Source organism: Delphinapterus leucas, chromosome 5, assembly GCF_059928025.1.
Source record: "Delphinapterus leucas isolate spDelLeu-1000000601 "Yukka" chromosome 5, BTC_Dleu_Yukka2, whole genome shotgun sequence".
In the NCBI taxonomy this organism is placed as follows: Eukaryota; Metazoa; Chordata; class Mammalia; order Artiodactyla; family Monodontidae; genus Delphinapterus; species Delphinapterus leucas.
Window position 1 is genome coordinate 2,534,539 of NC_143133.1, and position 25,899 is coordinate 2,560,437.

Sequence of the window (25,899 nt, forward strand, 5' to 3'; positions counted from 1 at the left end):
ACTTGGGTGGCGTTCCGCTGTCTGCTGAGAAATCTGCTTTAAGTCGAACTGTTGCTCTCTTGCCATGACTCCGCCCCCCCCAACCCCATCCGGCAGCCTTCGTGCCTTTTGTCTTTGCTGTGCTGCGGCCTCACCACAACACGTGCGGGTGGGGGCGTCTCCCCGACTCATCCCGCCTGCTGTGTGCGGACTCCTGTTCAGCTTGGATGTTTGCCGGTGCCCTTGGCCGTGGCGACTCGGCGGGGTCCAGGCTCCTTCTCTGCAGAGCTTCCGGACATTGTGTACCAGAGTGCTGCTGCGATGACACAGATGACATCCAAACGCAGCGACGTACAAGCAGCCACGTACTGAGCTCACGACGCCGGGCGGGTTGGTAACGTGGCCTTGCTTGGCGGGGTGCTTCTCGCCGCCTGGGCTGGCTCCGCCACGTACCTGGGTCGTCAGTGGGTCTTAGGCGGTTCTGCCCCCGGGGGCTGGCTGGCTCTTGGCTGGGGCTGTGGGGTGACCGGGCCACACGTCTTCTGTCATCCGGCAGGCTAGCCTGGGCCCGTTCACATGGTGGTGGCCGGGTTCCAAAGAAAGAGTGGACGTGAGCTGCTCAAAGTGGATTCCGGGGTAGAGCCGGATTCCGGGGTAGAGAGGCAGGCTCCACCTCTCGGTGGGAGGAGGTCACATTTCAAGGGGTGTGGGTGCAGGTGAGGGGAATTTGCAGCCATTTACTCAATCTTCCACACTGTCTGTACCAGTCTGCTCGGGCTGCCTTAACAGAAGGCCACAGACTGCGGGCTTACACAACAGAAATTTCTCGTGGTTCTGGAGGCAGAAGTTCAAGATGAAGATCCAGTAAGGTTGATCTCTGGGGAGGCCTCTCCTCCAGGCTTGCAGACGGCCGCTGTCCTGCTGTGTCCTCACGTGGCCTTGCCCTGTGTGTGTGCTGAGAGACAGAGAGAGCTCTGGTGTTTCTCCCTGTGTTTTAAGGCCACAGTCCTACGGGATTAGGGGCCCACCCTTATGACCTCATTTAACCTTAATTACCTCCTTAAAGATCCTATCTCCAGGGACTTCCCTGGTGGTCCAGTGGTTAAGACTCTGCACTTCGATCCCTGGTCAGGAAACTAGATGCCGCATGTCACAACTAAAAGATCCTGCGTGCCACAAGTAAGAGCTGGCGCAGCCAAGTAAATAAATAAATAGATACTTAAATATTAAAAAAAACCTCATCTCCAAATACAGTCATAGTGGGGGTTAGGGCTTCAACAGATGGATTAGCGGGGACACAGTTGGGTCCATAATACCCCATCTCGCCATGCAGTGGATGAGGAGGGTGGCAGACATGCAGGGCTGGGAGGTGGCGGTCATCACCTCCTCCCACTCTTCCATCCAGAGCCCCTTCATGTGGCCCCACCTGACCGAGGGGAGCTGGGAATTGTGAAGGAGTGACACAGGGTATCGCTCGGGTGGACACAGGCATAGAGTTTGCCACGATCAGCTGGTGTGTGTCCTTCTCCAGCCTCACTGAGCACCTGAAGATACAAGACAAGGCGGCCTGGCCCTGGTCCCCATCATTCCCTTGTGTTTGTAAAACCCGTGATCATTTTGAGAGACCCTCACATACATCATCTCATTTGGGGGCTCATCATAATAACATCAGGCTGGGAGAGGAAACAGGCCAGAAAAGTCGTGTGATGGTTAAAGTTCATTTGGGTGGTGGACGGCAGGTGCAGCGTCTGACGGCAGATCCCTCGGCTGCAGAGCCACTGATGGGGTGACACTGCCCTGGGGCCATGGAGTCTGGCAGTGGTGGCAGTGTCCTTGGCAGTGATGTCCAGCAGCAGTGCCCGTGGCTGTGTGGCCAGCCGGTGGTACAGCTCTGACCCACGGTCGGGGGGCTTCTTGGAAGGCGGCTGTGGAGTCCGGCAGGGCAGTGGCGCAGGGCGGGCGTGGCGTCCGGTCTCACGAGCGTGGCTGTGCTCCCCTGGTGCCCTATCTCCTGCAGCTCCCGCTGGATCCCCACCTCCCCTGGGTTCTACTCAACACCTGACATTCTTCCAGCAGATTCCTTCCTGCTTCAGTGGCCAGAGTCAGCTTCTGCCACTTGCAACCAGCAACTCTGGCTGCAACAGCTGGGGAAACTGTCTTAGTCCGCTCGGGCTGCTATAACAAAAACACCGTAGACCGCGAGGCTAAAACAACAGGTTCATTTCTCACAGGTCTGGAGGCCGGAAGTCAGAGATCAGGATGCCAGGCTGGGGTCAGGTGAGAGCCCTCTTCCAGGCGTGAAGATGCCTGCTTTCTGGCTGTGTCCTCAGTGCTGGGTGAGGAGAAGGAACTTGTCCCTCATGCCTCTTCTTATAAGGACAGTAATCCAGTCCTGGGGACCCCACCCTCGTGACCTCATCACCTCCCAAAGGCCTCACCTCTTCATACCATCCCCTTGGGGGTTGGGCTTCAACGTGAATTTGGGGGGTGGGGACACAAACGTTCGGTCCACAGCAGGAACTTAGGAGAGAGAGGCCAGGAGCCCAGCCAGGGTCTGGGAGTGGGAGCCAGGCAGGCAGATCCCACCTCTAAGTAGCCGGCGTGAGGCGGGGGGAGCCGTCTGTCCCCACGGCGGCCCGCATTCTCTCGGGCCAGTGTCGGAGCAGGTGCAGCTTCCAGGCACGGCAGGAGCCTGGGTCAGGTCCAGCGCTCGGGAATGCAGCGGGGCACTGACCCTCCCTGCAGGGATGACCAAGTGCCAGGCGCCTGGGGCGGCGGATGCGTTGGTGGCCACAGCCCCCAGCGCCACCGGACTCCACACCGGCTGTCCTGGGCCAGCTCCTGGGGGCCTGAGATGTGTGGGGAGCGTGAATGGGGCTCTGTAGTCGGGCAACTGCTCTGCAGAAGGCGGCTGGTGGCTGCACAGGTGCCGCTGGAGGTGGTGCTGGAGGAGGGGACACAGGAGACACAGAGCTGCTTCCTGGGCCTGGCGTGACGCTGCTCTGCATTACGCCCTGGCAGGACATCCCCAGGGCATCTGAATGAGGGTGGTGCCCACCAGGGACCTGCCTTCTCAGCTCCCCAGAGACAGTGAGAAGGGGGAGTGGGTGCCCAGAGAGGAAGGACATGGCCCTCTATGTGCCCAGCATGGTGGCTGCTGAGCTGGGACTCCAGCCCAGGGCTCTGCCTGCCCCCACGGATCCTGTGCCCCGCTTGGGGCTCAGCCAACGTGGGTCAGTCCTGGAGGCGCCCGCAGCTCTGAGCGTTAGTTCCTCCTCCGTGAGAGGCAAGACCTGGATGGGATGAAGATGCACACACTTGTTCCCACCCAGGCAGATTTCAGGGTAACAGGACACCACTGAGCCCTCCCCTCTCCTCCCGGCGGGATATCAGCTCCCTTAGGGTGGGACCTCGAGTAGGGTACATTGCTTCTCCTAGCTCTTCTAGGGAGCTGCCCCATCTCTGCCACTGGCCCCTCGCCTTGTTGGTTGCTCCTGAAGGGGTGAATGTCAGAGGTTGTCTTAGCGATAGATGGGGGCTGAAGTCTGAGATGTCGACCTGCCAGGTCCCTCAACCACCTGGGTTCCCAAAGAACAGCAGGCAGCTGGACTGGAGCTACAGGGTGGAGGAGGGGAAATCCGGAAGGTCAGAGTTCCCCCACTGCAAAGGGGACTCTCGGGGGCCTTCATAGAGCAGCAGAGAACCTCTGTGCCATCCTTGCCCGGAGGGATAGCTCTCAACCCCAGGGCGGGGGCGGGGGAAGGGGGAACCAGACATGGAGACCGCGGCACTGTGGTCCCACTCACTACTGGGCAGCAACCTGCCCTGGGATTCCTGCTGCCAGGGGACGTGAATGAACCCCCCTCCATCACCCTGCCTGGGGAGTGGGGGTGGTCTGGGGGGAGCAGAGAGGGGGCTTGGAGGGCTGGGGGGCAGGGCAATGTCTCGGCCAGGGTCGACCCACGGTCATTCTGTGGTCAGCGGTGTCTGGTGACAGCTCGGGGTGGTGGGAGGGACAGGTGCCAGAGGGCGAAGCCAGCTCCGTTGAGGCGCACTTTAAAATTGGGCCAAGCGCTTGGACGCGCGGACGCCCCCTTCCCGTCGGGCGTTTCCTTTGCTTTTGGAGGGGAGCCCGCTCCCCCCGCCCCCCGCCCCGGGGTGAGCAGTGCCGGAGCGCCAGCGGCCGAGCCCCGCAATGTGCCTGGCTCCGGAGGGCGCTCAGGTGGCCTCAGGTGCCGCGGGGCGCAGCGCCGGGGCGGGGCGCGGGTAGGGCAGGGCCGGCTGGGCGCGCACCTCGCCCCGCCCGCGCGCCGCCCCGCCCGCCCCGCCGGCCGGCGCAGGGCCCTCCCGGAGCTATTTTGAAAGTGACCCTGGGCTGGGCGGCCGCGGGGCGGCGGGCAGAGGCGCGGCGGGCGCGCGGGAACCATGACAGAAGATGACCGAGGCGGCGCTGGTGGAGGGCCACGTCAAGCTGCGGGACGGCAAGAAGGTCGGGGCGCGCGGCGGGCGCGGGGCGCGGGGCGCGGGGCGCGGGGCTCGGGGCGGGCGGCGGGCGCGGGGCGCGGGGCTGGCGCTCACGCTCCCTCTGTCCCCGCAGTGGAAGAGTAGGTGGCTGGTGCTGCGCAAGCCGTCGCCGGTGGCAGGTGAGCGGGCGCGGGGCGCGGGCACGGGGCGCGGGGCGCGGGGCGCGGGGCGGGCGGCGGCGGCCTCCTGCGCCCGGCTGGCCCGGAGCGCGGCCAGCTCGCCCGAAATAGCCGGCGGCGCCGGGGCCGAGGACTGTAACCGGAGAGCGCTCCGGCCTCGCCTCGGCCTGCGCCTGCCGTGGACGCCGGGACGCGGGACCCTTCCGCGACCGCACCGGGCCCGGGAGCCGTCATCTCAGACTCCAGGCCCGGGGCGGGGACCCCCTTGGCAGAAGGGCGGATTGAGGCTCGGAGGGGCCTGCGGGAGCCGGTGGAGGCCCGAGGGGCGAAAGGGCAGGAGCCTGTCCGGGCCCCCTCCCCCATCACGCGGCAGGGAGCATCCCAGAAAGTTCTGCCTCAGTTGGGGATTGAGTCGTGTCTTTGAATCCAAACGCGAATGGGTGTTCCGGGCAGCGCTGACCCCAGGTGGCCCTTCCACCCTCCCCAGGTGGAGCCGAGGCTGGGCCGCCAGGTAGGAACGGAGAAGAGTGAAATCTACCTTGTGTGTGGGATCCGTCCCGGGATGAGAGGACGGCCCCCTCCCAGCCCCCTGAGCGGAGCCGGCACCCCAGCCGGGAGGAGCCGGCTGGGAGCCCTGGAGCCGGGCATCTCCAGCTCAGCGGCCGGAGGCTCTGAGCTGTGCAGCTGCAGCTGTTTCCGGAGACAGGTGCCTTGGAGCCGGCCCAGGCTCCCGGGGGTCTGTGTGGGATGCTGGGGGTGTGAGCGCACGCTGCCTCACACGTGCCAGGCTGCCCGAGAGTCTTCCGGGATGCCTGGGGTGTCTGCCATTTCCCAGGCAGGGTGTGGAGGGCCCCCTCCCTGTGCCCCTCCCGGGTCCCTTCCTCCATCCCTTCTGCTGAGCTGGCTCTGGGAGCCTCGTGGTTGCGGTAGAAGGGTCTGCTTTCGGCCGCGGACACACTCACCTCCTGCCTGGGCCTCAGCTTCCCCTCCAAGGGGGCCTGGGCGCCGTGCACCCTTCGTTCAGCCGATCAGTCTTTCATGCCCAGCCCCTGCATCTGGAGCTGTGGGATCCTAGTCCTGGGGAGCTCAGGGACGCCTGGTAGGGGTGGGGGAGGGTCAGAGCTGGGGAGAGGGGGGCCCCAGCCGGCAGGGAATGGAGGCACCGGCCCCTGAGGGTGGCAGAGGCGGGGGTGAAGGCCCTGCTGATCCAGGAGGCTATGGCCCGAGGCAGGGGCTGGCTGCTGGTTGGGGGTTGCTTGCCGGGACGGTGGTGAGCCAGGGCCTGTGCGGCCTCTGGGACAGGTGGCCCACCCGAAGAGCAGTCCCGGGGTGGGCCTTGTCCCTCTTGGTAGGGGGCATAGTGATCTGCAGCCCCTGGTGGTGGATTTTATGCCAGTATCCGAGAGCGCTAGTTGAGAGGTGAGCTCTGGCCGGCCCTGGAGGACACCTGTGGAGGGGGCCCTCGTGCACTGTAGGGGAGTCTGCAGTGGGTCCTCAACACCGTAGACTCTGAGCCTGTAAGTGGGCTTGTGGTCATCGGGCCTTTCCTGGGTCTCACCACGTGCAGCCCAGCGGTAGAGAGCGGGGGCGTCGGGGAAGAGCCTCCTCTGCTGAGGCGCCAGGGCTGGACTGGAGGGGAGTCGCGGAGAAGAGGGGGAAGGCGCTCGGGCAGGACTCGGCCGGGGACTGGGGGCGGGGAGGGGATTAGGGGTGGTGGAAGGTACACGCGGCCCCTCTGGGCTGCTGTCCACTCTGAGCCCTGCATCTCACGTCCTGGTCCCCAGGGTCTCAGAACCCCCGCTGTCGATGCCGGTTATCTTAGCAGCGCCCCCTTTATCCTCACACTGCACGAGGGCTGCGGTCATCCTCTTGCGGGTGCTTGGCCTGAGGCGGAGTTGCCAAGCAGACCCCGCAGGGCCACTGCCCGGCTCTCGCCAGCCCTTCGCCTCTCTCCCTCCCGATCAGTGCCAGTGGCCATGGTTCCCCACGGGTCAGAGGCTCCGGACCCTCCTCGCTCTCCCCTCCCTGGCCCCTAGCTGATGAGCTGGCCCCTCTCTAGTGTGTTGGGGGGCCTGGCTGTGAGGGGTGCAGCCGCCTGGCCCCCCTTATCCTGAAGACCAGCTCCCTCAGGTGGCCTTGGGTGTTGGGGGCAGGTCCTCGTACTTGGGGTCCCCACAGCTAAGACTCCCCAGATCCTGGCTGCAGCCAAGGGGGAGCCTGGGAAGGAGAGAGGAGGGGCCGCCCTGCCTTCTCGTCATGGAAACCCAGGGCTCTTGTTTTTGAAAAGTATTTCCTTCCTAGGAGGGCCCACGAGGAGAGGTTAGGAGGGAATCAAGGGCTGCAGGCGGGCGGGGGTAGGAGGGCCCCTCTCCGCTTTGGGTCTTTTCTCCTGTTTTTGCTTTTCTTAACCAGGACCACTTGTTCTTCTTACAATAAAGTTTAGTTAGTGGAAGGAAGGAAAAGCTCTGATTTTTTTTTTTTTTGCAGTACGCGGGTCTGTCACCGCTGTGGCCTCTCCCGTTGCGGAGCACAGGCTCCAGACGCGCAGGCTCAGCGGCCATGGCTCACGGGCCCAGCCGCTCCGCGGCATGTGGGATCCTCCCGGACCGGGGCACGAACCCGCGTCCCCTGCATCGGCAGGCGGACTCCCAACCACTGCGCCACCAGGGAAGCCCTGATTTTTTTTTTTTTAATAGATTTTTATTGGAGTGTAATTGCTTCACAATACTGGGTTAGTTTCTGCTGTACAGCAAAGTGAATCAGCTATACCTATACGTATATCCCCATATCCCCTCCCTCTTGCGTCTCCCTCCCCCCCTCCCTATCCCACCCCTCTAGGTGGTCACAGAGCACCGAGCTGGTCTCCCTGTGCTGTGGGGCTGCGTCCCACTAGCTGTCTGTTTTACATTCGGTAGTGTATATATGTCCACGCCACTCTCTCACTTCGTCCCAGCGTCCCCCTGCCCCCGCCCCCGTGTCCTCACTTAAAGTGATGAAAGGGAAAACCTCTTATTGACAGAAGTAACAATCGTTATAAAAGGCAGTAATACTTCAGCGGGATTGTGCTCCTCGGGGTCTCGACCTCTGTCCTGGCCAGAGAATTCATGCCTGGATCCTTTCCCTTGAGAGGAGGGTGGTCTGGGCGCCCCCCGGTGGCCCTGGGCAGCCCCTCTCTTCCCCCCCGGGTTGAGGCTTAGGATGGCGGGAGGGGTGTCTCTCGTGTGGCTGCCCTGTGGAGGGGGCGGCCCACCCACGGGTGCGGCACCCAGAGGGTTCCTGAGCAGCCAGGGCAGCTCCCCTGCCCTCCGCTCCGAGGGCCCTCAGAGCTCCGAGGGCTTCACCAATTCCTGTGCAAGCTGCTGGGGCTTTATTCAGCCCAGAAAAGCCCCCGGGAGGGACCCTGACTCCTGGAGTTGGCAGGGCCTTTGGGGGGTCATTATAGGCACAGGGGCTGAGACTTGCTGACCCAAGGGGTCTGGCCCACAAATGACTGGGTGCCGCCTCCTGCCCGCAGCCCCTTGGCCGGCTGGGAGGTCAGCACCTGCTCCTGCCACTGAAGGTGAGGTATTAGTTCAGTACCCCCTTCCTATCCCTGCCCTGAGACAGGTGCTGAGTTCCCGGAGGGCAGGGTCCCTGACTCAGCGTCACCCCTCACAGGCAGCCTGGCGGGGGCTGGGGCCTGCCAGGTGAGGTGCCGTGAGCCCAGCCACTCTCGGCAACATCTGGCCCTGCAAACTTGCCCAGGAACCGCGGCCTCGGGACACCTGCCCCTTAAGCCGCCTGAGCTGTCCCACTGGCCTGTACCCGTGCCTCTCCTGTGCAGTGGCAGCTCTGCTAACTGAGCTGGGCGCATTCCGAGAGGTTGGGCGTCCCAGGTGGTGATGGTGGGGAGGGTCCCTTCTCCGGTCCCACCTTCTGGCCTTGGATCTGCCGTGTCCCCCAGGAATGGGCGTGACTCCTCAGTCCTGGGCTGGGCAGGCACTCAAGGACAGGGTGTGGGTGGTGGCCAGCCATTCCGTCCCCACGGAGACCTCGAGAAGGGGGCCAGGGCTTCCTGCAGCCCCTGGTTCCGGACCGGGAATCGGAGCACCTGGGCTCAGGTCTCGCCTCTGCTCGGACCAACTGTGTGCCCTGGACGAGTCCTAGCCGGTCCCTGCGGAGGGTGGACGGGTGGTGGGCGTGCATTGGGCCTGGGGCACCGTCCGTTCCCGCTGCTGCCGGCGAGGTCGGGGTAGCCTGCCTGTGGGAGCCCGTGAAGCCCCCTTGCGCCCTGCGTACACGGTGAACGTGCTTCCCCCGGAACTGGATCGGGAACAGGCCTGGACCAGTGGGTCAGAGGGAGCCCTCTGGGCTTCAGCCTCAGGCTCCGGCTGGCGGCCCAGTCAGCAGCCCCCATCCCCAGTGCTCGGCTGCCCCTAGCCCGCTGCCCAGCTGCTCTGCTGAAGGCGCTGCCCAAGGTCACTGTGACCTCTGAGGGCTAAAGCCAACAGCCGCTCCTCCGGCTGTGTCCCGTGGGTGGGCGTCAACCTCTGTCTCCTCTCCCAGCTCCCCCTGCCCCCCACAAGGCCCGGAGGTTTGCGTCTTCCCGGCCACCCGCCCTCCCCAGGCTCTCGGCCCCGGGCTGTAAACGCCTCTGTGTGCCCATGACTGACTCCATGGTTATTTTTACATCTTCAGACGCGTGTGTCCAGCTGCCTGTGTGCACGCCGCCTGGCGTCTGATGGGCCTCTCAGGCTCACGTGTCCGGGACTGAACCTCAACCCCGCCCCCTGCCCCCGGCCCCGCACCCCCTCCCCAGGTGCCCCCCTCCCCAATCCAGCATCGCCCTCCTCTTCCTTCCCCTCACCCCATCATCCACCCACCAAGAGGTCCCATGAGTTAGCGCTGCCTCCGCAGAGGGAAGGCCCCTCCCGCTGTCACCATGGTTACTGCAGAGCCTAGCTTTGGGCCCCCTTTCCTCTGCTCGGCCTAGGCCAGCAGCTTCTCTGGCCTGGACAGCTGCAGGGGCCTGGAGCTTTGCTGTCACCCTGTGTCCCTTCGCCACACGCAGCCAGGCTGGGCCCTCTTTGCTCACAGCTCTCGGGGCCCCTGGTGTGCTGGGATGTGGCCTTGGCCTGGCTCAGCAGGCCCACCTGGCTGGAGCCCGCCTACACCTTGGACCACTCTTCCCCTCCCTTCATGCCAGCCCTGCCCATGGGGTCCCTGCCTCTGGGCTTCTGCACTGGCTGTTCCCTCTAGCACAGTGCTGTTCCCTGAGGTGCTGCCGGGCTGGCGCCTTATATCCCTTGGGAATCCGTTGTCCCTTTGGGAGAGGCTCTGACCCCCGTGCTCAGGCCCCATGACGGCCGCTGCCATCAAATGCCGTCCACCCCCACATGCCGTCCACCCCTGCCATCACATGCCGGTCCCCTGAACAGCTCTTCCTCAGAGTTTTCTTCTTTATCGACCTTTTTCAGCGTTTGACCGTCTCCCCTCTTGGGTTTCAGCTCCGCAGAAGCCGGGCTGTGTTCCCTGGGTCCCCGGGCTGCTCGTGAGCAGAATGAACTGTGCTGAGGGCTATGGGGGAGGCTGCCCTGCTGAGGGACGGAAAAGGAGGTGGGGTGGGCTCCGAGGGGCCCCACTGGGGGTCTTTCAGTGGCCCTTGTGGTTAGCAGGGCCCACTATGGGCAGAAGAGGGCAGGGGTGGGCTGACCCCAGAGGCTGGCACGCTCCCCTGGGTGTCATGGTGATGGGGAAGGTCCCAGGCCCCAGGCTGAGGCCCCTGCTCATCCCGCTCTGTGCTTGCTGGCGTGTGGCATTCACCGAGGGCCTCTGTGTGCCAGGCTGGGGCTGTGCTGGTGCCTTGGCTCCGCAGGGTGAGTGGCGTCCGTTGCTCAGATGGAAAATAGAGGCTCTAAGAGCTGAGGGACGGGTTCCCAAACACGGATGTGGGACGTGAACTGGGTCAGCTGGTCCCCACTGTGGCGCCCATGCACAGTGGTGGAGTGTGTGCGTGTGTATGTGCAAGCGTGCAGGTATGCATGTGTAAGCACATGTGTGTGAGCACGCAATGACCCCAGCCCCCTCCACCCCTGGCCGAGAGCTGCCCCGGCAGCGAGCCGCCCAGGCCCTGTGGCGGCTTCATCTCCTGCCCCTGGAGTCCGGGCGCCCAGGGCTAGGTTGCAGCCTGGTTGTGCCCCTGCAGCTCCGCGCTTCAGCTGGTTGGGTGCTGCCGTGAGCGGGGTCCTCAGGCCCTCGCGGCCCGGCGTGGAGAGAAAGCGGCCACGTGAGTGGGTGGCCCGGAGCGCGGGGTGGGAAGGCCAGTGAGCTTCCTCGGCAGCTGACCGGGACACCTCGCCGAGTGACCAGCCTCACTGGGCTTCTTGCGAGGGGCGCAGCCCTGGGTGCTCCCAGCGAGGGTCCCCTGTGGAGCTGGCCAGTCGGTGCAGGCTCCCGTGTCCCTTCGTGTGGCGCGTCTGCGGGAAGGGCTGGTGGTATCACTGCTCCCTGGGGGCACTGGTGCTGTGTCTCCTGGACACGAGCTGCTTTGTCTCAGGCCCAGACCCGAGAATTTCTGTTTCTCCGGTGCCTGGTACTGAAAAGCTTTCCACTAAACAGCGCTCCTCACAGAATAGGTTTTAAAAATAGGATCAATTCGCGGCCCGAAGTGATGGGGAGGGAAGGGGGTGGAGCAGCTGCCCATCAAAGGGCCCCACCCACGCCCCTCCCAGGAGCGGAGCTCCGCCTCAGCTAAAGGAGCCCAGTGCGGGGGTGCTGGAGGGTGCCGGCTGAGGGGCTGGATGGCAGCTGTGCCAGCCGTGGCCCGGCTGTGATTCTGGGCAGCTTCCACCAGGCAGAAGGTGGGGCTGTCACACAGCCCTGACCCTCACCCTGTTCTGTTCATATGTAAAATGAAATCAGTGACGCTGACGGTGTGTTAACTTCCTGGGGCTGCAGTAATGAATTGCCACAAACTGGGGGGCTTAAAACAACAGAAATGTGCTGTGGAGGCTGGAAGCCCAAAATCCAGTAGCGTTCTCCCGCTGAAGGCGCTGGGGAGCGCGCTTCCCACCTCCTCCGGCTCGGGCGACTCCAGGCCTCCTGGGCTTGTGGGCACGTCACTCTGTGACTTGGTTTCTCGTGGCCTCGCCTCTGTGCATCCATGTTTCCTTTTTTGGCTCTTATAAAGACACTCGTCTTTGTTTTTTTAAAATATATTTATTTATTTTTGGCTGCGTTGGGTCTTCGTTGCTGCGTGTGGGCTTCTCTCTAGTGGCGGCAAGCGGGGGCTACTCTTCGTTGTGGTTGGCGGGCTTCTCACTGCGGTGGCTTCTCTTGTTGCGGAGCATGGGCTCTAGATGCGCGGGCTTCAGTAGTTGTGGCACGCGGGCACAGTAGTTGTGGCTCGCGGGCTCAGTAGCTGTGGCTCACGGGCTCTAGAGCGCAGGCTCAGTAGTTGTGGCACACGGGCTTCGTTGCTCCGCGGCATGTGGGATCCTCCCGAACCAGGGCTCAAACCCGTGTCCCCTGCATTGGCAGGCGGATTCTTAACCACTGCGCCACCAGGGAAGTCCCAAGACACTCGTCTTTAGATTTAGGGCCACGCGGATAATCCTGGGTGACTCATTTTGAGATCCTTACCTTATTCACATCTGCAAAGACCCTTTCTCCAAATAAGGTCATGTTTGCAGATTTGGGGGGGTCAGGATGTGGAAATGTCTTTTGGGGGCCCCCACTCACCCCAGTGCAGGCGGGCGAGGGTACGCATTGATTCTCAGATCTCTGTAAGGAGTAGGATGTGAGCTGCATTTCAGTTAGAGCCAGGATCCAGAAAGATTGCACCGGCCCAGGGAAAAGGGTCTCGGGGACACACGCTGGCTCTTGCATGTAGGTCCCCAAGCCAGCCTCGCAAGTGCAGGCGTCCAGGACGGCAAGACCTGCTTGGCAGCAGGAGGCGTCTGAGGAGCGTGACGTATGGGGCGACACAGGGGCTCGTAGCAAACGAGGCTCTAGACCACGAGTCGGCAAACCAGGGCCCTGAGCCAAATCCGGCCCGCTGCTTGTTTCTGTTATAAAGTTTTATTGGAACACAGCCATTCACTTATGTGTGGTCTGTGGCTACTCTCGCAGTTCAGTAGTTGTGACAGAGACTGCGTGGTCCACGTAGCCGAAAACAGTTACTGTGTGACTCTTCACAGAAAGGGTTATGGACTTTGCTCTTGGCTATATCACTGGGAGCATAACTCCTAGAACAAAGGGGTGACAGTCTGGCCCTGCCTTGCTGTGAAGGCCACAACTAAAGTGAATGGTGTTTCCTGTGACAGAAGGCCCTCACCCTCACCTGTGCCAGGTGATGGGGCTGTCACTGCTCCAGCAGAAGAGGGCCTGCCTTCGAGAGCTCACCTTCCAGGGTGGGGAGTGGGGAGACTGGAAATAGGGGACAGACAGCTACCTAGAAAAGCCACCGAGAGAGATGCCGGCCTTCCCTGGGGAGAGGAGTGGCAGGAGGGGTCGGCGTGTCTGGGGATGGGGCAGCCCGTGTGGCTGGCAGGGCTGTCCTCATGCCCGTGGTCCCTTCCCTAGCTGCCTCGGTGGCTTCCCTTTGTCCACACACATTTTTACTGGGAGTCTTTCTGTGCTCACCGCCTCCCCAAGCTTTTACCTCTTGGGCCTCTTGTGACACATCAGGGAACACTTCCATAACAACACATGCCCTTCATGCCACGTGTGTGACTAATTTCTCTCCGGGCCGGGCCACGAGTTTCCTAAGGGAGCCATGCTCGGGAGAGAACACGCTGGAACCCTTGGGTGGGCAGATGGGTTTTTGTGGGTTCTGGGGTTTTGTTTGTTTCCCTCAAAATGAGAACATCTTTGCTTTTTTCTGACATAAGCATTTCAAACACTACAAACAGGGTGTCAGATAGGAAGTGGAGCTCCCCCATCACAATCCCCGGATTTTGAAATACAGGCGTGTTGGAGCCCAGTCACCCAGGCTGGTCTATGTACTGCCTGGGGCTGCTTTCACACCCGGCGGCAGAGATGGACGGCCGGGACAGACTGTCCACCCTCTGCCTTCATAAGGAAGGGGCTGTGACTGTGGTTTGATGGCAAACAGGCAGGAAGCACCACCCTTGTTCTCCGCTGGTGGCAAAGATGAGTCTTGAGTCAAGCTCATCGGGATCTGGTTGTCACTTGGGTCTGTGGGGCTGCTTTTCCAGGGTTCGGGGGTTGGGCTGGGGGAAGCAGTTCATCGCTTCATCCCGCGCCCGCCCCTCCATCCCCTCCTGCCCGGACGAGGGGGCTTGATCGTCGAGCGTGCGGGGCTCAGGGCTGTCCTGCACTTCAGTGTTCAGGTGTTCACATTAGGCCCCGGACCCCTCACCTTCATCAGAGACCGGGCGGCGGCCGCGCTGGGCGCGCTTAGGAGGGTCACTCGTGCTCTGATCTAGGGCGGTTCTCCAGGGCCACACAGGCGGCCAGGAGTGGCGGGGATACTAGCACAGCGATTAGGGTGTTGAGGGAGATGGGAACTTGAGACAGACTCCGGCGCGTCTCCTGCAGGCTCTCGGGGGCGGCTCGTGCCGCGTCTGGCAGAGGGACCCAAGCCCAGTGGCCCTCCTGCCCTCCCCGGCGCTGGAGTCCGGCTCACACCCTGGAAACGGAAAAATCCAGGAGGTGAAGTGGCTCTGGGTATGGCAGGAAGCCACCCTTGCAGGGCAGAGGCGGGAGGCCTGAGTCCCCGGGCAGGTTCCGGGCAGGCTCCGTGCTGTCCTGCCAGCAGCCTGAGTGTGGCCCCCGTGGCCCCAGGGTCTGGGGCAGGCTGGAGGCCCTGGCTGGGGGCCAGGGTCAGGTGGGCAGGCCAGCCAGGGGGTGTTCTGAACCCACTTCCGCTGTGTGGCCGGGGCCGTGTGGGTGGGGTCACCCACTTGCACACGAGGTGGAGGTGCAGGGTGGCCGGGGCCCAGACTCTCGGGCGAGCGGGTGCCGGGGCCGGGGCGGTAGCTGCACTGGGCCTGCGTGCCTGACGGCCCCCCGCGCCCTCCGCAGACTGCCTACTGATGCTGGCCTACAAGGACAGGTCAGAGCGAGCCCGAGGGATGCGGGAGCGCAGCAGCCTCGCGCTGGAGGACATCTGCGGCCTAGAGCCCGGCCTGCCCTACGAGGGCCTGGCCCACACGCTGGCCATCGTCTGCCTGTCGCAGGCCGTCATGCTGGGCTTCGACAGCCGGGAGGCCATGTGCGCCTGGGACGCCCGGATCCGCCACGCGCTGGGTGAGGGTGAGTGACACCGGTGCGGGGCTCCGGGGGCCCAGCCTCTGTCCTGAAGCGTCCCGCGGGCCCCGCCGACGGGCTGCAGAGGCCAGGACGCGACTCCAGGCCACGGAGCCCAGTGCTTGCTGAGCGCCCTCCGCTCGGCCGCAATTGGGGCGGGGGGCTGGGGGGCTGGCCCCTCTTGAGCTCCCTAACTTTTGACCCCATTCATCTGAACTAGAGCTTTTAGCCCCAGCGGGCGGCTGGCTGAGCAGAGTGATCCGCAAGTGCTACCCTTGGCTTCTAACGGGGCCGCCTGAGCCCAGAGCCGGGGCGGCAGGAGCCGCGCGGTGTCGGGAGCGCCGTCCCCCGCGTGTCCCTCAAGGGGAGTAGCGGGGTGCGGGGAGTGCTCTCGGGAGATGGGGGGACCCAGCCCACCTCTCAGCCCCGCTGCCCACCCGGCTGTGTGAGCAGAGGCGGGCGGGCCCCCAGCTGAGCCATCAGAACCCATGATATTTTTTTAAAAATTAAAAAAAATTGAAGTAGACTTAATTTACAATGTTGTGTTAGTTTCAGGTGTCCAGCAAAGTGGTCCATTTATACACATATACGTATATTCTTTTTCATGTTCTTTTCCATGATAATTTCTTACAAATAAAGAGTAGAGTTCCCTGTGCTATACAGTAGGTCCTTCTTGTTTACCCGTTCTATATATAGCAGTGTGTATATTTTAATCCCCACGTCCTAATTTATCTCGAAACCCGTGATATTTTAACACCATATTTTAAAAATTCAAAATTAAAGCCTAAAGCCCGTGACGAACAAAGTGTCAGAATTTAGAGTGAAGCTGGGCTCCGAGCCACCCTCAGACATTCCCGTCCTCAGCTGCCCCAGCGCCACAGCCAGCCTGGTCTCGATTCACACATTTGCTGTTTCGCTCACCGTGGGCATTTTGCATTAATTTTTGTTGTTTGAATAATCACTAAAATGTCAGTGATCTTGGCCACTGTTTTGTGCCCAGGTAAGGCCATTGCTCACCTCACACCAGCCCAGCCCGGCTAGCGGGCTGCGGCCCCTCCCACCTCCGGGCGCCCCCAGAGCAGTCCCCTAGTCTGGGGACGTGTGGATGGCTCAGTGAGGGGATGCAGTGGCAGAAGGGAAGAGCGCGCCTTTCCAGAAAGTTCTGCGGTTGGGGGTTCCCGCCAGTTCAGCCTGGCTCAGGGCACGGCTCCTTTTCTGCTACGGGGCAGGCAGGGTCCTTGCACAGAGGCAGCTGGCGCCCTGTCTCGGCACCTTGCCAGAAATCACCAGGACACTGATGGGGTCGCTGACCCCCAGCTTCCTTGGGCCGGGCACTGCAGGCCCTCAGGGCTTCCTGCAGGGGCTTGGGTGGGGCTCAGGGAGGAGGAGGTGGGGCTGGGACTGGGCCCCTCTGGGTTGGAGATGAGGCTGGTGGGCACGGGTGGGTAGGCCGCCGTCCACTCCTGGGCCCGGCTACTCCGGGGTGCACCCTCTTCTGAGGTGGGAGCCATCTGGGGAGAGAAGACCATCCTTCTGAGGGGCTTCAGGGCAGAGCGCTGAGCCGAGGTAGTGGATGAGATCTCGGGGAGCAAGTTGTCCTGCTCGGCGCCAGGGAGAACCCCTAACTGGAGAGGGAAGGGGGTCCACGGTTTCCTGAGCGTCCCTGCGGTCAGGCTGGGCTGTGAGGCAGACCTTAGACTCTCCACGGACCAATGGGAGGCTGGGCCTCCTGGGCCTCCGTTTCCCCATCTTTGAAATGGGACCACAGCAGCTACCCTTGGCGGGGGTTCTCAGAAGACGTGCTGTGAACAGGAGTCCTGAGGCCACGGACCTACCAGGAGTCACATGTGAGCTTTTACTGGAGCTCGCCGGGGCCAAGTTAGGATGGGGAGGGGGCCCCCTGCGGATGGGAGAGGTGAGTGTAGCCACCTCGGGGCTGGATGCTGCGCTGGGAGGCGGGGTGGGGCAGACCTGCCCTCTGAGCTGACCCTGGGATGCTGCGCCCCCCTCCCCCACCTCTGCCCCAGCGACGCCCTCTCGCCCCTGCCCCGCCCTTAGTGCACAGGTTCCACGTGACCGTGGCTCCAGGCACCAAGCTGGAGAGCGGACCCGCCACCCTGCACCTCTGCAATGACATCCTCGTCGTGGCCAGGGACGTCCCTCCGGCCGTCACGGGGCAGTGGAAGCTGTCGGACCTCCGGCGCTATGGGGCCGTGCCCAGCGGGTTCATCTTTGAAGGAGGGACCAGGTGTGGGTACTGTAAGTATGTGGGCCGTGGGGACCCTGGGCCGCGGGCAGCCCCAGACCTCCCGGCTTCCCGGCCCGACCGTGGTTCAGAGCCGACCCTCCTGCTTGCAGCTGGCCTCTCGGGGACACGGCAGGGTTATGTCTTTTAACGTCGAGCCCAGACCCTCAGCCGTCTCTGTTCTTGCTGTTGGAGGGTGGGTGCTTGGAGGCTGAGAGGAGGGCCCCTCCCGCAGGAAGCCCATGCAGGGGCCACCCGGAGGCAGCTCATGGGCCTACGTCCCAGGTCACAGAGCATCAGAGCGGCTCAGGTTGGCTTTAAAAAAAAAAGGGGGAAGAAGAAGAATAGATGCATTTACTGAGGATGTGCTGAGAAACTCCGTAGTGGACCCGCCAGCTCCCTTGGCCCTCCCAGGCTGGACGTCACAGGTGGGGGCCGAACGCGAGGGCCCAGCAGTGAGGCAGGGGTCCCGAGGGCTGAGGTGGTGTCCGAGCTCCAGCAAGCTGTCCTCGAGGCCGGGAGGGGCGTGGTGGGAGTGGGGGATGTTCCAGTGCCCCCAGCCTGCTGTTCTCCAAGTTGGGGGCCACTGTGGACTTGCTGTCACCGCGGGGAGCGAGAAGTCCCTTCCCTCCTCTCCAGCGGGGCCGAGCCTATCTGCGTGGCCTCCCCGGGCTTGCGGCTGGCCGAGGGCCTCCTGCTGACCAGCTGGGCGGCCTCGAGGGCCATGGTCAGTGTGCTGGGCTGTGCATCCCCACCTCCGTTCAGCCTGGGACCCTGGTCAGGGGGATCATCGGCCCCTCTCTCGTGTGCAGGGTGGATGGAGGCTCTAAGCTGGGGGCGACCTCTCTCCACCTCTCCACCCCTGTAAAGGGGCATTAACCGCCCCCCTCTCTGCCACCCGCAGCCTCATGAGAGCACGCAGATGGCCAGGGCCTACCGCAGGGTCTGGCACACGCTCGGTATGGCCAGGATGGGGGTCCACCTGGCTCTGGGGCCTTGGTCATGCCTGGATTTCTCTGGACAGAGGACACGGTTGTGCTGCGTGCTGGGCATCTGGCCCCCTCATTCCGCAAGGGGTGTGTGAGGTGGGACAGGCTGATCCGGCCCAGCCTGGCAGCCCGCAGGGCCCTGCCTTTGAGGGGACAAGATGTAGGCTTCAAAGGCGCTTAGCAAACAGGTGAACAAGCAGGTGAGGGCCAGGTTCCTGCTCAAGGCAGCAAGATGTCTGTAGCCACTGAATTGTATGATGCTCCCTGGTCCTGGGCTTGGGGGAGGTTAAAAGCTTGGAGACGCAGAGAGGCAGGGAGGGGCGATGTAGCGGAGGCGAAGGTGGACCTCTGGGGCGGGAAGTTTGGCGCAGTGGCCCTGGAGCTGGTGGGGCGGCCGCAGACGGCGGCCGAAGGGCCTTGACCGCGGCTGGGCCTGTGCATTTCCCACCTGGAGTTTTTGAGCATGAGTGAGGGGTGAGCGCAGCTGTCGGCCTGCCTGCCTGGGCTGTTGTGGAAGGGCGCACGGGACATTGGCCAGAGTCCTTTCTGCTGGACAAGCCGTGGGCCACCTCATCTTTGGTACATCAGAGGTGACAGCAGCGGGTGGTGCAGGGGACCCTGGCCCAGCTTTGTTTCCCTCCCTTGCGTGGCTGGCCGGGAGCCGCAGGTCACAGCGTACTTGGCACGTGGCGGCCCTTCCCTTCCGAGATCTCCTCCATGTGGGGCCCTGGAGCTGCTGGGGGCACCCCGGGCAGGGTCGGGGGGAGAGACCAGCGTCCTGGCTGGAACTGTGGAATCCCTGCGTGCTGAGTCTCAGACAGGATGGCTTGTGGCTGTTTTGAGGACTGGGGTTCAGACCTGGGGTTGGTGCTGGCGTGTGCCCTCGAGCGGGGGCAGGCCAGGAGGACCGGTTCCTTGGAGACCATTTTATTTGCCCGGACATAATGTAATAGAGCCCTCTAGATATTTCTCCCCTGAGGCCTCAGGGTTGAAAATTCCGACTCTTGGTGTGGGTGGGCTCCTTCTGTGATCGTCAACAATTCCAGGCACCGGAGCAGCTGAACCTCGAGCCGCTGTGCCTTCCCTGGATCCCCAGTGTGAACTGTGACAGGGCCACCTTGTTGCTTCCGCCTGAGGCCTCGAGTTAGCTCCGTCCACAAACCCGGGCTGGCCCAGCGGATCCGCCTTGACCTGCAGGCTGCAGGCCAGACATTCTCCCTCCCGCTGAGGGACCCTGGACCGAGAGAGAGTCCCTGTTGGGCATCCTCATCTCCCCTCCAGGCTGTCTGGAGGCCCCTGGCCAAACCCACCCGGTCAACGGTGGCCGAACACGGTGGTGGGTGGCTAGGCCAGCCTGTCCCGACCCTCTGCCCCCGGCAGGTCCCACTGGGCTCCGTTCTCTTCCAGGGACAAGCTTGCCGCTGCTCTGCTCGTGTAAGCCAGTTTTTAGGCTGTTACCGGACTCGATGCAGGGCTGGGTGGGAAGGGACGGTGCACCCCTGTGCGTGTGGTCAGAGCACCAGGCCGCTCAGGACCCGGGCCGTCCTGGGAGGAGGGTGGCTAGTTCAGGTCCAGGAAGGGTGTGAGTTAGGGTCCTGGGGCCACGCGGCAAATGACCACAAACCGGGGCCTTAGGACAACACAAATTTGTTCCTTCACCGTTTCGTTCAAAGTCAAAGTCGGGGAAGGGCCGGGCTCCCTCGGGGGTCCAGGGGAGGGTCTTCCCTGCCTGTTCCAGCTCCCGGGGGGGGGGGGCAGGTGTGCCCGGGCTTGTGGCTGCGTCACTCCCGTCTCTGCTCCGGCATCACGGGACGTCTCTGTAGGACACCAGTCGTTGGATTTAAGGCCACCCCACACTCGGGGATGATCTGTCTGAGAGCCTTCACTTGAGCACACCTGCAGAGACCCTTTTCCAAATAAGGCCACAGTCATCGGCTCCAGGATGTGAACCTATCGTTTGGGGCCACCGTTCATTCAGCCCATGACAGGGGTCACCTGAACTGTGACGGTGCCAGCATCCAGATCTCGATGAGTCTGTGGGCACCGGGACAGAGAGTGGGTTAGAGTCCCCAGAAGGCCCTGGAGGGTTTTGGATGTAAGGAATCAACATCTTCTCCCCTGGGGCAGGTCCCAGCCTGGACCCTGGGCCCCCCAGGCCACACCCCCTGGGCCCTCAGCCTCAGACCACTCCAGAGAGCAGTAACTCGACCCTGGCCCCCTTCACCCATCCTGAGGCGTGGGTGACAGGATGTCAGGAGAGGGCCCTGGAGCGTGTGGGGGAGGGGTCGGGCAGGTGTGCGGGGGGCTCCGTGTGGCTCCGGGTACCGCGTGGGTGGACGTGTCCTCTCTGTGGCCTCCACGTGGACGATAGCCTGTGCAGATGGTTCGGATGGGGGTTGGGCTTGGTGGCCGGGAGCTTGAGGTCCCGCAGCGTGGCCCGATTCTCTCTCTCTGGGGTGGTCACGGCCCGCTGTGTGTGTTTAGGGCTGCAGGGCAGGGGCAGGGCATGCTGGTGAGGGTGACACAGAGGTTTAGGGCCCCTTCCCCAGCAAGAGGCTCAGCAGGCAGGGAGAATGGTGGGCCCGGGAGAGTGGGGTCTGTCTGCGGTCTGGAGCCTGGGGAGGGCTTTGGAGAGGGCCAGGGGGCATTTGGACAGGGCCTAAGCAGGAACGGAAGTTTCTAGGAGGAGGGGCCCCAGAGGAAGTCCCCGTCCTTTACATTGGCAGGTCCTGTCAAGGGCACTTCAAGGGCATTTCCACATCCGTGTGAGCCGGCTGCGGACAGGATCGGGGTCCTCGGATGCTGAGGAATTCAGCGGGTGGTGGAGGGCGGGGGTCCCAGGCTGGCTCCTAAGTCTGTGCAGGCTGCTTCCCCTCTCCTTCTCCCTAGCTCCTCGGGGTCCAGGCCATCCTGTCAGCCCCTTGGGGTGCAGTGAGCATTTTAAAATGATTTTTATATGTGCGTAAAGGAGAAGCTCTGAACTAGGGAGAGACCGTCTTGCCACGCCTGTCCAGCTCTGAGAAGCCCTTAAGTGCCTCTTTTGTGGTCCAAATGCTGGTCTCGCTGGAACTGCTGGAGCCCTGGTCTTGAAGCCCAGGAATCTTGGGGAGGAGGGAATGCATTCAGGGGCTTCTCTGTGGCCTGCACTGGGTGAGGGGTTGGAGCTGGGAGCACACGGCTGGGGAGACTCAGCCTGTGTGGGAGGACACAAAGCGTTTAGAATCCTCGGGGGCACAAGGGGAGCCGGGGAGGGCCACAGGCCCCAGCCCGGGAGCGTTGGGGAGGCCCTCTGGAGGTGAACCTGAGTGGGGCCTCTGCGGGGTGAATAGGAGTTGGCCCAGCCGCCGAAGGTAGGGAGGGCTGGGGGGAAGAGAGAAGGTGCTCCAGCCATACATTAAGTGCGGCTGGGTGACGGGAACAGTGTGTGCGGGGTGGCAGAGGTGAGGTAAGAGGAGGAATCTGGACCAGAGCTTGCACTGTGTTCCCAGGGTAGCAGGGAGCCATCAAAGGTGCTAGAGCAGGACAGTGCCACCCACAGATCTGTGTTGAGGGCGATAACTGTGGCCCCAGGGTGTAGACGGGATGGAGGCAGGGGCCGTGAGTGGGCGTGAGATGTGGATCCGCTGAGGCAGGGTCCTGCTGTGGGCGGCAGCTGGGTGGGTGGGCAGGCCCTGTGGGTTCAGGAATGTTAAGGTGGTGAGTGAGAGGGGGAGGGAGGGAGGGAGGGCCAGCCTGGGGTGGGTGGGGAGGAGGGCGAGGCCAGGCGAGGGTCCCAGCAGGGTGGGCCTGGGCTGAGCGGAGCAGTGCTTTGCCGGGAGCGTTGGGGAGGCCCTCAGGAGGTGAACCTGAGTGGTGGGGCAGGCGTCCCAGGCTGGGTTGCAGCCTGTGCAGAGGCCCCGTCAAGAACCTGTTCGGGTTTATACTTGGAGCTTGAGTCTCCCCTTGGGGTCTAGGGCCCCTGTCACATTTCTGACAGGTTTGTGGTTGATTTCAGCCCTCTGCCCTGAAGTCTCTGCTCCGGGGGTGGGAGTTGGGCCCGGAACCTGTCACCCTTTTGTAGTCCACTATGGCATTTGCATACGGGGATGGTTCTGGGCGCTCTGCGTGTCCAGGGAGGTGACACCCTGGGTGTCCAGGGAGGCCTCAATTGCACAGGGCCAGGGAGAGATGGGGCTGGGGTGATAGTCACCCCAAGAGACCCCCCTGCAGGGCCCCATACTTCGTGGGGTTCTGGGTCCTCACACCAACCCTACGTGGTGTGTGCACATCCCCATTTTACAGGCAGGGAAACTGAGGCACGGAGCTGTCCGTGAGTTGCCCTGGCCTGTCCCTCTGAGCGTGCTGGAGCCAAGGTCTGGCCCTGGGGGGACCTGACCCCACACTGCGTGCCCTGCCGTGCTGCCAGCCACCCCAGCGCCCGCCTGGCCCTGGGGTTAAGTGGGGCAGGACCAGACACTTTTCAGCTCTCAGCAGACTCGGGGATTCCTTTTTGGGGTGTTTTGCTTCAGTCTGTTTCCCCCTAGGCAGAAAAGCAGGCCCCGTGTCCTCCTGTCCTTGGGGACCTGCAGGGTGGCCTCTTGGGACCATCTGGACGTGATGGCATGCGAGCCTCATCCCACATCTCCAAGTGGGAGATGCCCGCTGTGTGCAGGCGGTGTTGTCAGGGCAGGCGGCTGGCATTTAGCAGCGGCCGTGAGGATGTGAGGTGCCTGCACTGCGTGGCTGCCTCCTGCCCGGATGGGGATGGGATGGGCTGAAGAGGGTGGGGAGACGGCTCCCTCGAGGATGGGACAGAGCCTGCTTCCCGGAGGAGTTGTTTGTTTTTTTTGGTCTTGTTTGTTTTTGTTTTACTGTGGCAAAATACACATAACACAAAATGTACTCTTTAAACCACTTTTAGCATGTAGCTCAGTGGCGGTGAGCACATTCATGCACGTGATTCTGCCCCCATCACCACCCCCACCCCCAGAATCTTTCCGTCTTCCCGAACCCTGTCCCCAATAAACACTCTCTCCCCATCCCCTCTCCCCGCCCAGCCCTGCACCCTTTATTCTACTTTCCATCTCTGAGTTTGATGACTCTAGAGACCTCATATAAATGGCATCATGCAGGATTTGTCCTTTTGTGACGGGCTTGCTTCACTCAGCGCAGTGTCCTCGGGGTTCATCCACGTTGTAGCAGGTGTCACCATTCCCTTCCTTTTTAAGGCTGAATCAGATTCCACCGTATGGATGGACCACATTTTGTTTCTCCATCCATCTGTCGATGGACACTTGGATTGCTTCCGCATTTTAGCTATTGTGTGTGACGCTGCTATGAACGCGGGTATGCAAATATCTCATCGGGACCTTACTTCTAATTCTTTTGGGTGTGTGCCCAGAAGTAGAATTGCTGGATCAGATGGAGGTTCTCTGTTTAATTTTTTGAGGATCTGCCACCCTGTTTTCCACACGACTGCCCCGGTTTACATTCCCACCAACAGTGTACGAAGGGCCCAGTTTCTTGCACCCTCGCCAGCACTTGTTTTCGGTCTCATTTTAGTTTTCTTTTTCTTTGTTGTTTAAGTAGTAGTCCTCCTAGTGGGTATGAAATGATCAGGTGAAATTTAAAACTTCATTTCGAATGAACTTATTTCATTGAACTATGCTTCTTTCTCCCCAGATAAGGGCAGAGACAAACGAAACATTAATTACCAGATGTTTTACTCTATTAGGAAACTCTGTGCAAAATAATATCCCAAGGGGCTCAGTTAGCTGTGCCAACTTCCTGACTGATAATCCGTGCTGTCTGGACTTGAGCTTTCTAGAACCTTCTCGGCAGGAAAGTCCTCCAACGCCTTCAGACTCTGTCCTCGACTGGACTTCACCGTGGGGTCTTTGTCAGCAAAGGGTGGAATGCTTGTTCTCTGAGGAGCTGGGGACTGAGCTCTTAATGGGGTCCAGTGACCAAGGTCTGGAGGCCGCAGATTAAAGACTAGCTTCAGATGGGACTCGGCCGGGATCTACCTGGGCTCATTGAACGTTTGAAGGAAGGCCTTTCTTTCTCACGGCTGGACAGATTCATAACGCGGGCGAGTTTTGCTGCACCCGAGGATCCACAGCGTCTGTGTCCCGCTCCGCAGGACTCTCTCCTCCTTCTGTTAATTTCCCGTGTTATTTATTGCTGGGGGACAGACACCCCAAACTTAGTGCTGTTTCCTGGCTTGCGATTCTGTGGGTCAGTGGTCTGGGCAGGGCTCTCAGGGCTCTCTCTGCTCTGCATGGCGTACTGGGGTCACTCGGGCAGTGGCGTTTGGTGGGTGGCCTCAGGCACGGCCTGGGGCCCTGGTGCTGGCTGTTGGCCGGGACGCCTCAGTTCTCCTCCGGGGCCTCGCCCTCCAGCAGGACAGCCGGGTTTCTCACAGGGTGGCTGGTTCCAGGAGAGCAAACGTGGGGTTCTCCAGCCCCTAAGGCCTCGGCCCCAAACCCTAAGGAGCGTCCCTCGGTTACTTCCTGTGGCGCAGACCCCGGGAGAGAGCCCGCCTCGGGGTGGAGCCTTCACGGACGTGGTTGAGAGGAGGCACGGGGGGGGGGGCGTCGTGACAGTGACCACACCGGTACAACGTGGCAAAATGGGTCTAGGCCCTAGCTTGCCTCCCCTCCCCCAAAACAGATAAGCAAACAAGAAATGCGGAGAGCCCTTCCCTGGGGAGGGGAGGGGGCCCGGCTGCCTCCACGCCCCCCTTTCCATCTACACTGAGCACGGGGGTCTCCTGGGCGCCTGGCCCTGGGTTAGACACAGGGGACTGCGGACGACTCAGAAGTGGTCCTGCCTCAAGGTGCTGGGCCTGGCGGCCGGGACAGCGTCAGACCCGGGAGGTAAAAGGTCGGGGGCTCTGCCCCAGAGGAGGTGTCCCCTGAAAGCATTACCGGGTGAACCGTCAGGGGTCAGGAAAAGCCATGTCACCGGAGCAGAGTCTCAGCAGGCGAAGGGGTGTCACGGGTGGCTGCGGGGAGTCGTGGAGGGGGACGGCCGCGCCGGGGGAGGTGCGTCAGGTGGGCCGGGCACACCTGGGGAGCTTGTTGTCCCCAAAGCCTGGGGTGGGGAGGGGAGCCACGGGGCAGCGGTAGGTCGCTGCTGGGTCCGGGAGGCCTTGTCCCTTGGTTGTGAGGCTCAGGCTCGGGAGCTCACAGACTCCCGTGGAATGCCACCGGCTCCGCTCCCCCTGTAATGTGGTTTTTTATAGTCGGGGGACTGACTGTGCCGAGGCCTCTGCCAGCTGACTGTAAGCTCCGGATTAGAGGCCTGGCCCCGGGGAGCGGGGGTGGCCGGGACGGGGCCTCCTCCCCGCCCGCCCGCCGTCGGCCAAGGTCCCGGGCTCGAGTTCTAGATTGGGAGGGACCATCCCCCAACCCAGCCCCTCTGGGCAGTGAGCCTCGTGGGGGCCCCCGGGGGCCCCCCAGGATGGGCCTGGCTCTGCGTCTGCTCAGATGCTCCGTGGTGCCAGGACGTGGCCCCTCTCTGGGCGTCTGCTTTCTCACCTCTCGAGCAGGCGTGTCACCGGTTTGGGGCCTGGTGGCCGCCCAGGGGCATGGCGGCCTCACCACGTGTGGGACTGGCCCGGGTCCCTGGGATTCGGTGCCAGCGAGCGTGACCGGGACAGTTTTAGTGCGCCGCTTCCCCGTCTGCCCCGGGCACCCTCCTTCCAGAGGGAGCAGGCCTTTCTTTGGGCAGAGGGAGGAGGGCGAGGCACCGAGGGATTCCTGTGTGGTGACACCACGCCGGGCGTCCAGCCCCGGTGACCCGGTGTCCC

The 25,899-nt window shown here is 62.6% G+C and overlaps 1 protein-coding gene across 1 annotated transcript in view; it reads left to right on the forward strand.

The window, feature by feature from the left end:
• Positions 1-3,757: 3,757 nt before the first annotated feature.
• DOK7 (docking protein 7) overlaps positions 3,758-25,899 on the forward strand; it is a 34,857-nt gene continuing 12,715 nt past the window's right edge. Inside the window, exons 1-4 of the mRNA XM_089911452.1 lie at positions 3,758-4,468; positions 4,577-4,622; positions 14,649-14,879; positions 16,932-17,132. Of these exons, the coding sequence (XP_089767578.1) occupies positions 4,415-4,468; positions 4,577-4,622; positions 14,649-14,879; positions 16,932-17,132 (532 nt within the window). The 5' untranslated portion in view covers positions 3,758-4,414. The remainder of the gene's footprint in view (positions 4,469-4,576; positions 4,623-14,648; positions 14,880-16,931; positions 17,133-25,899) is intronic.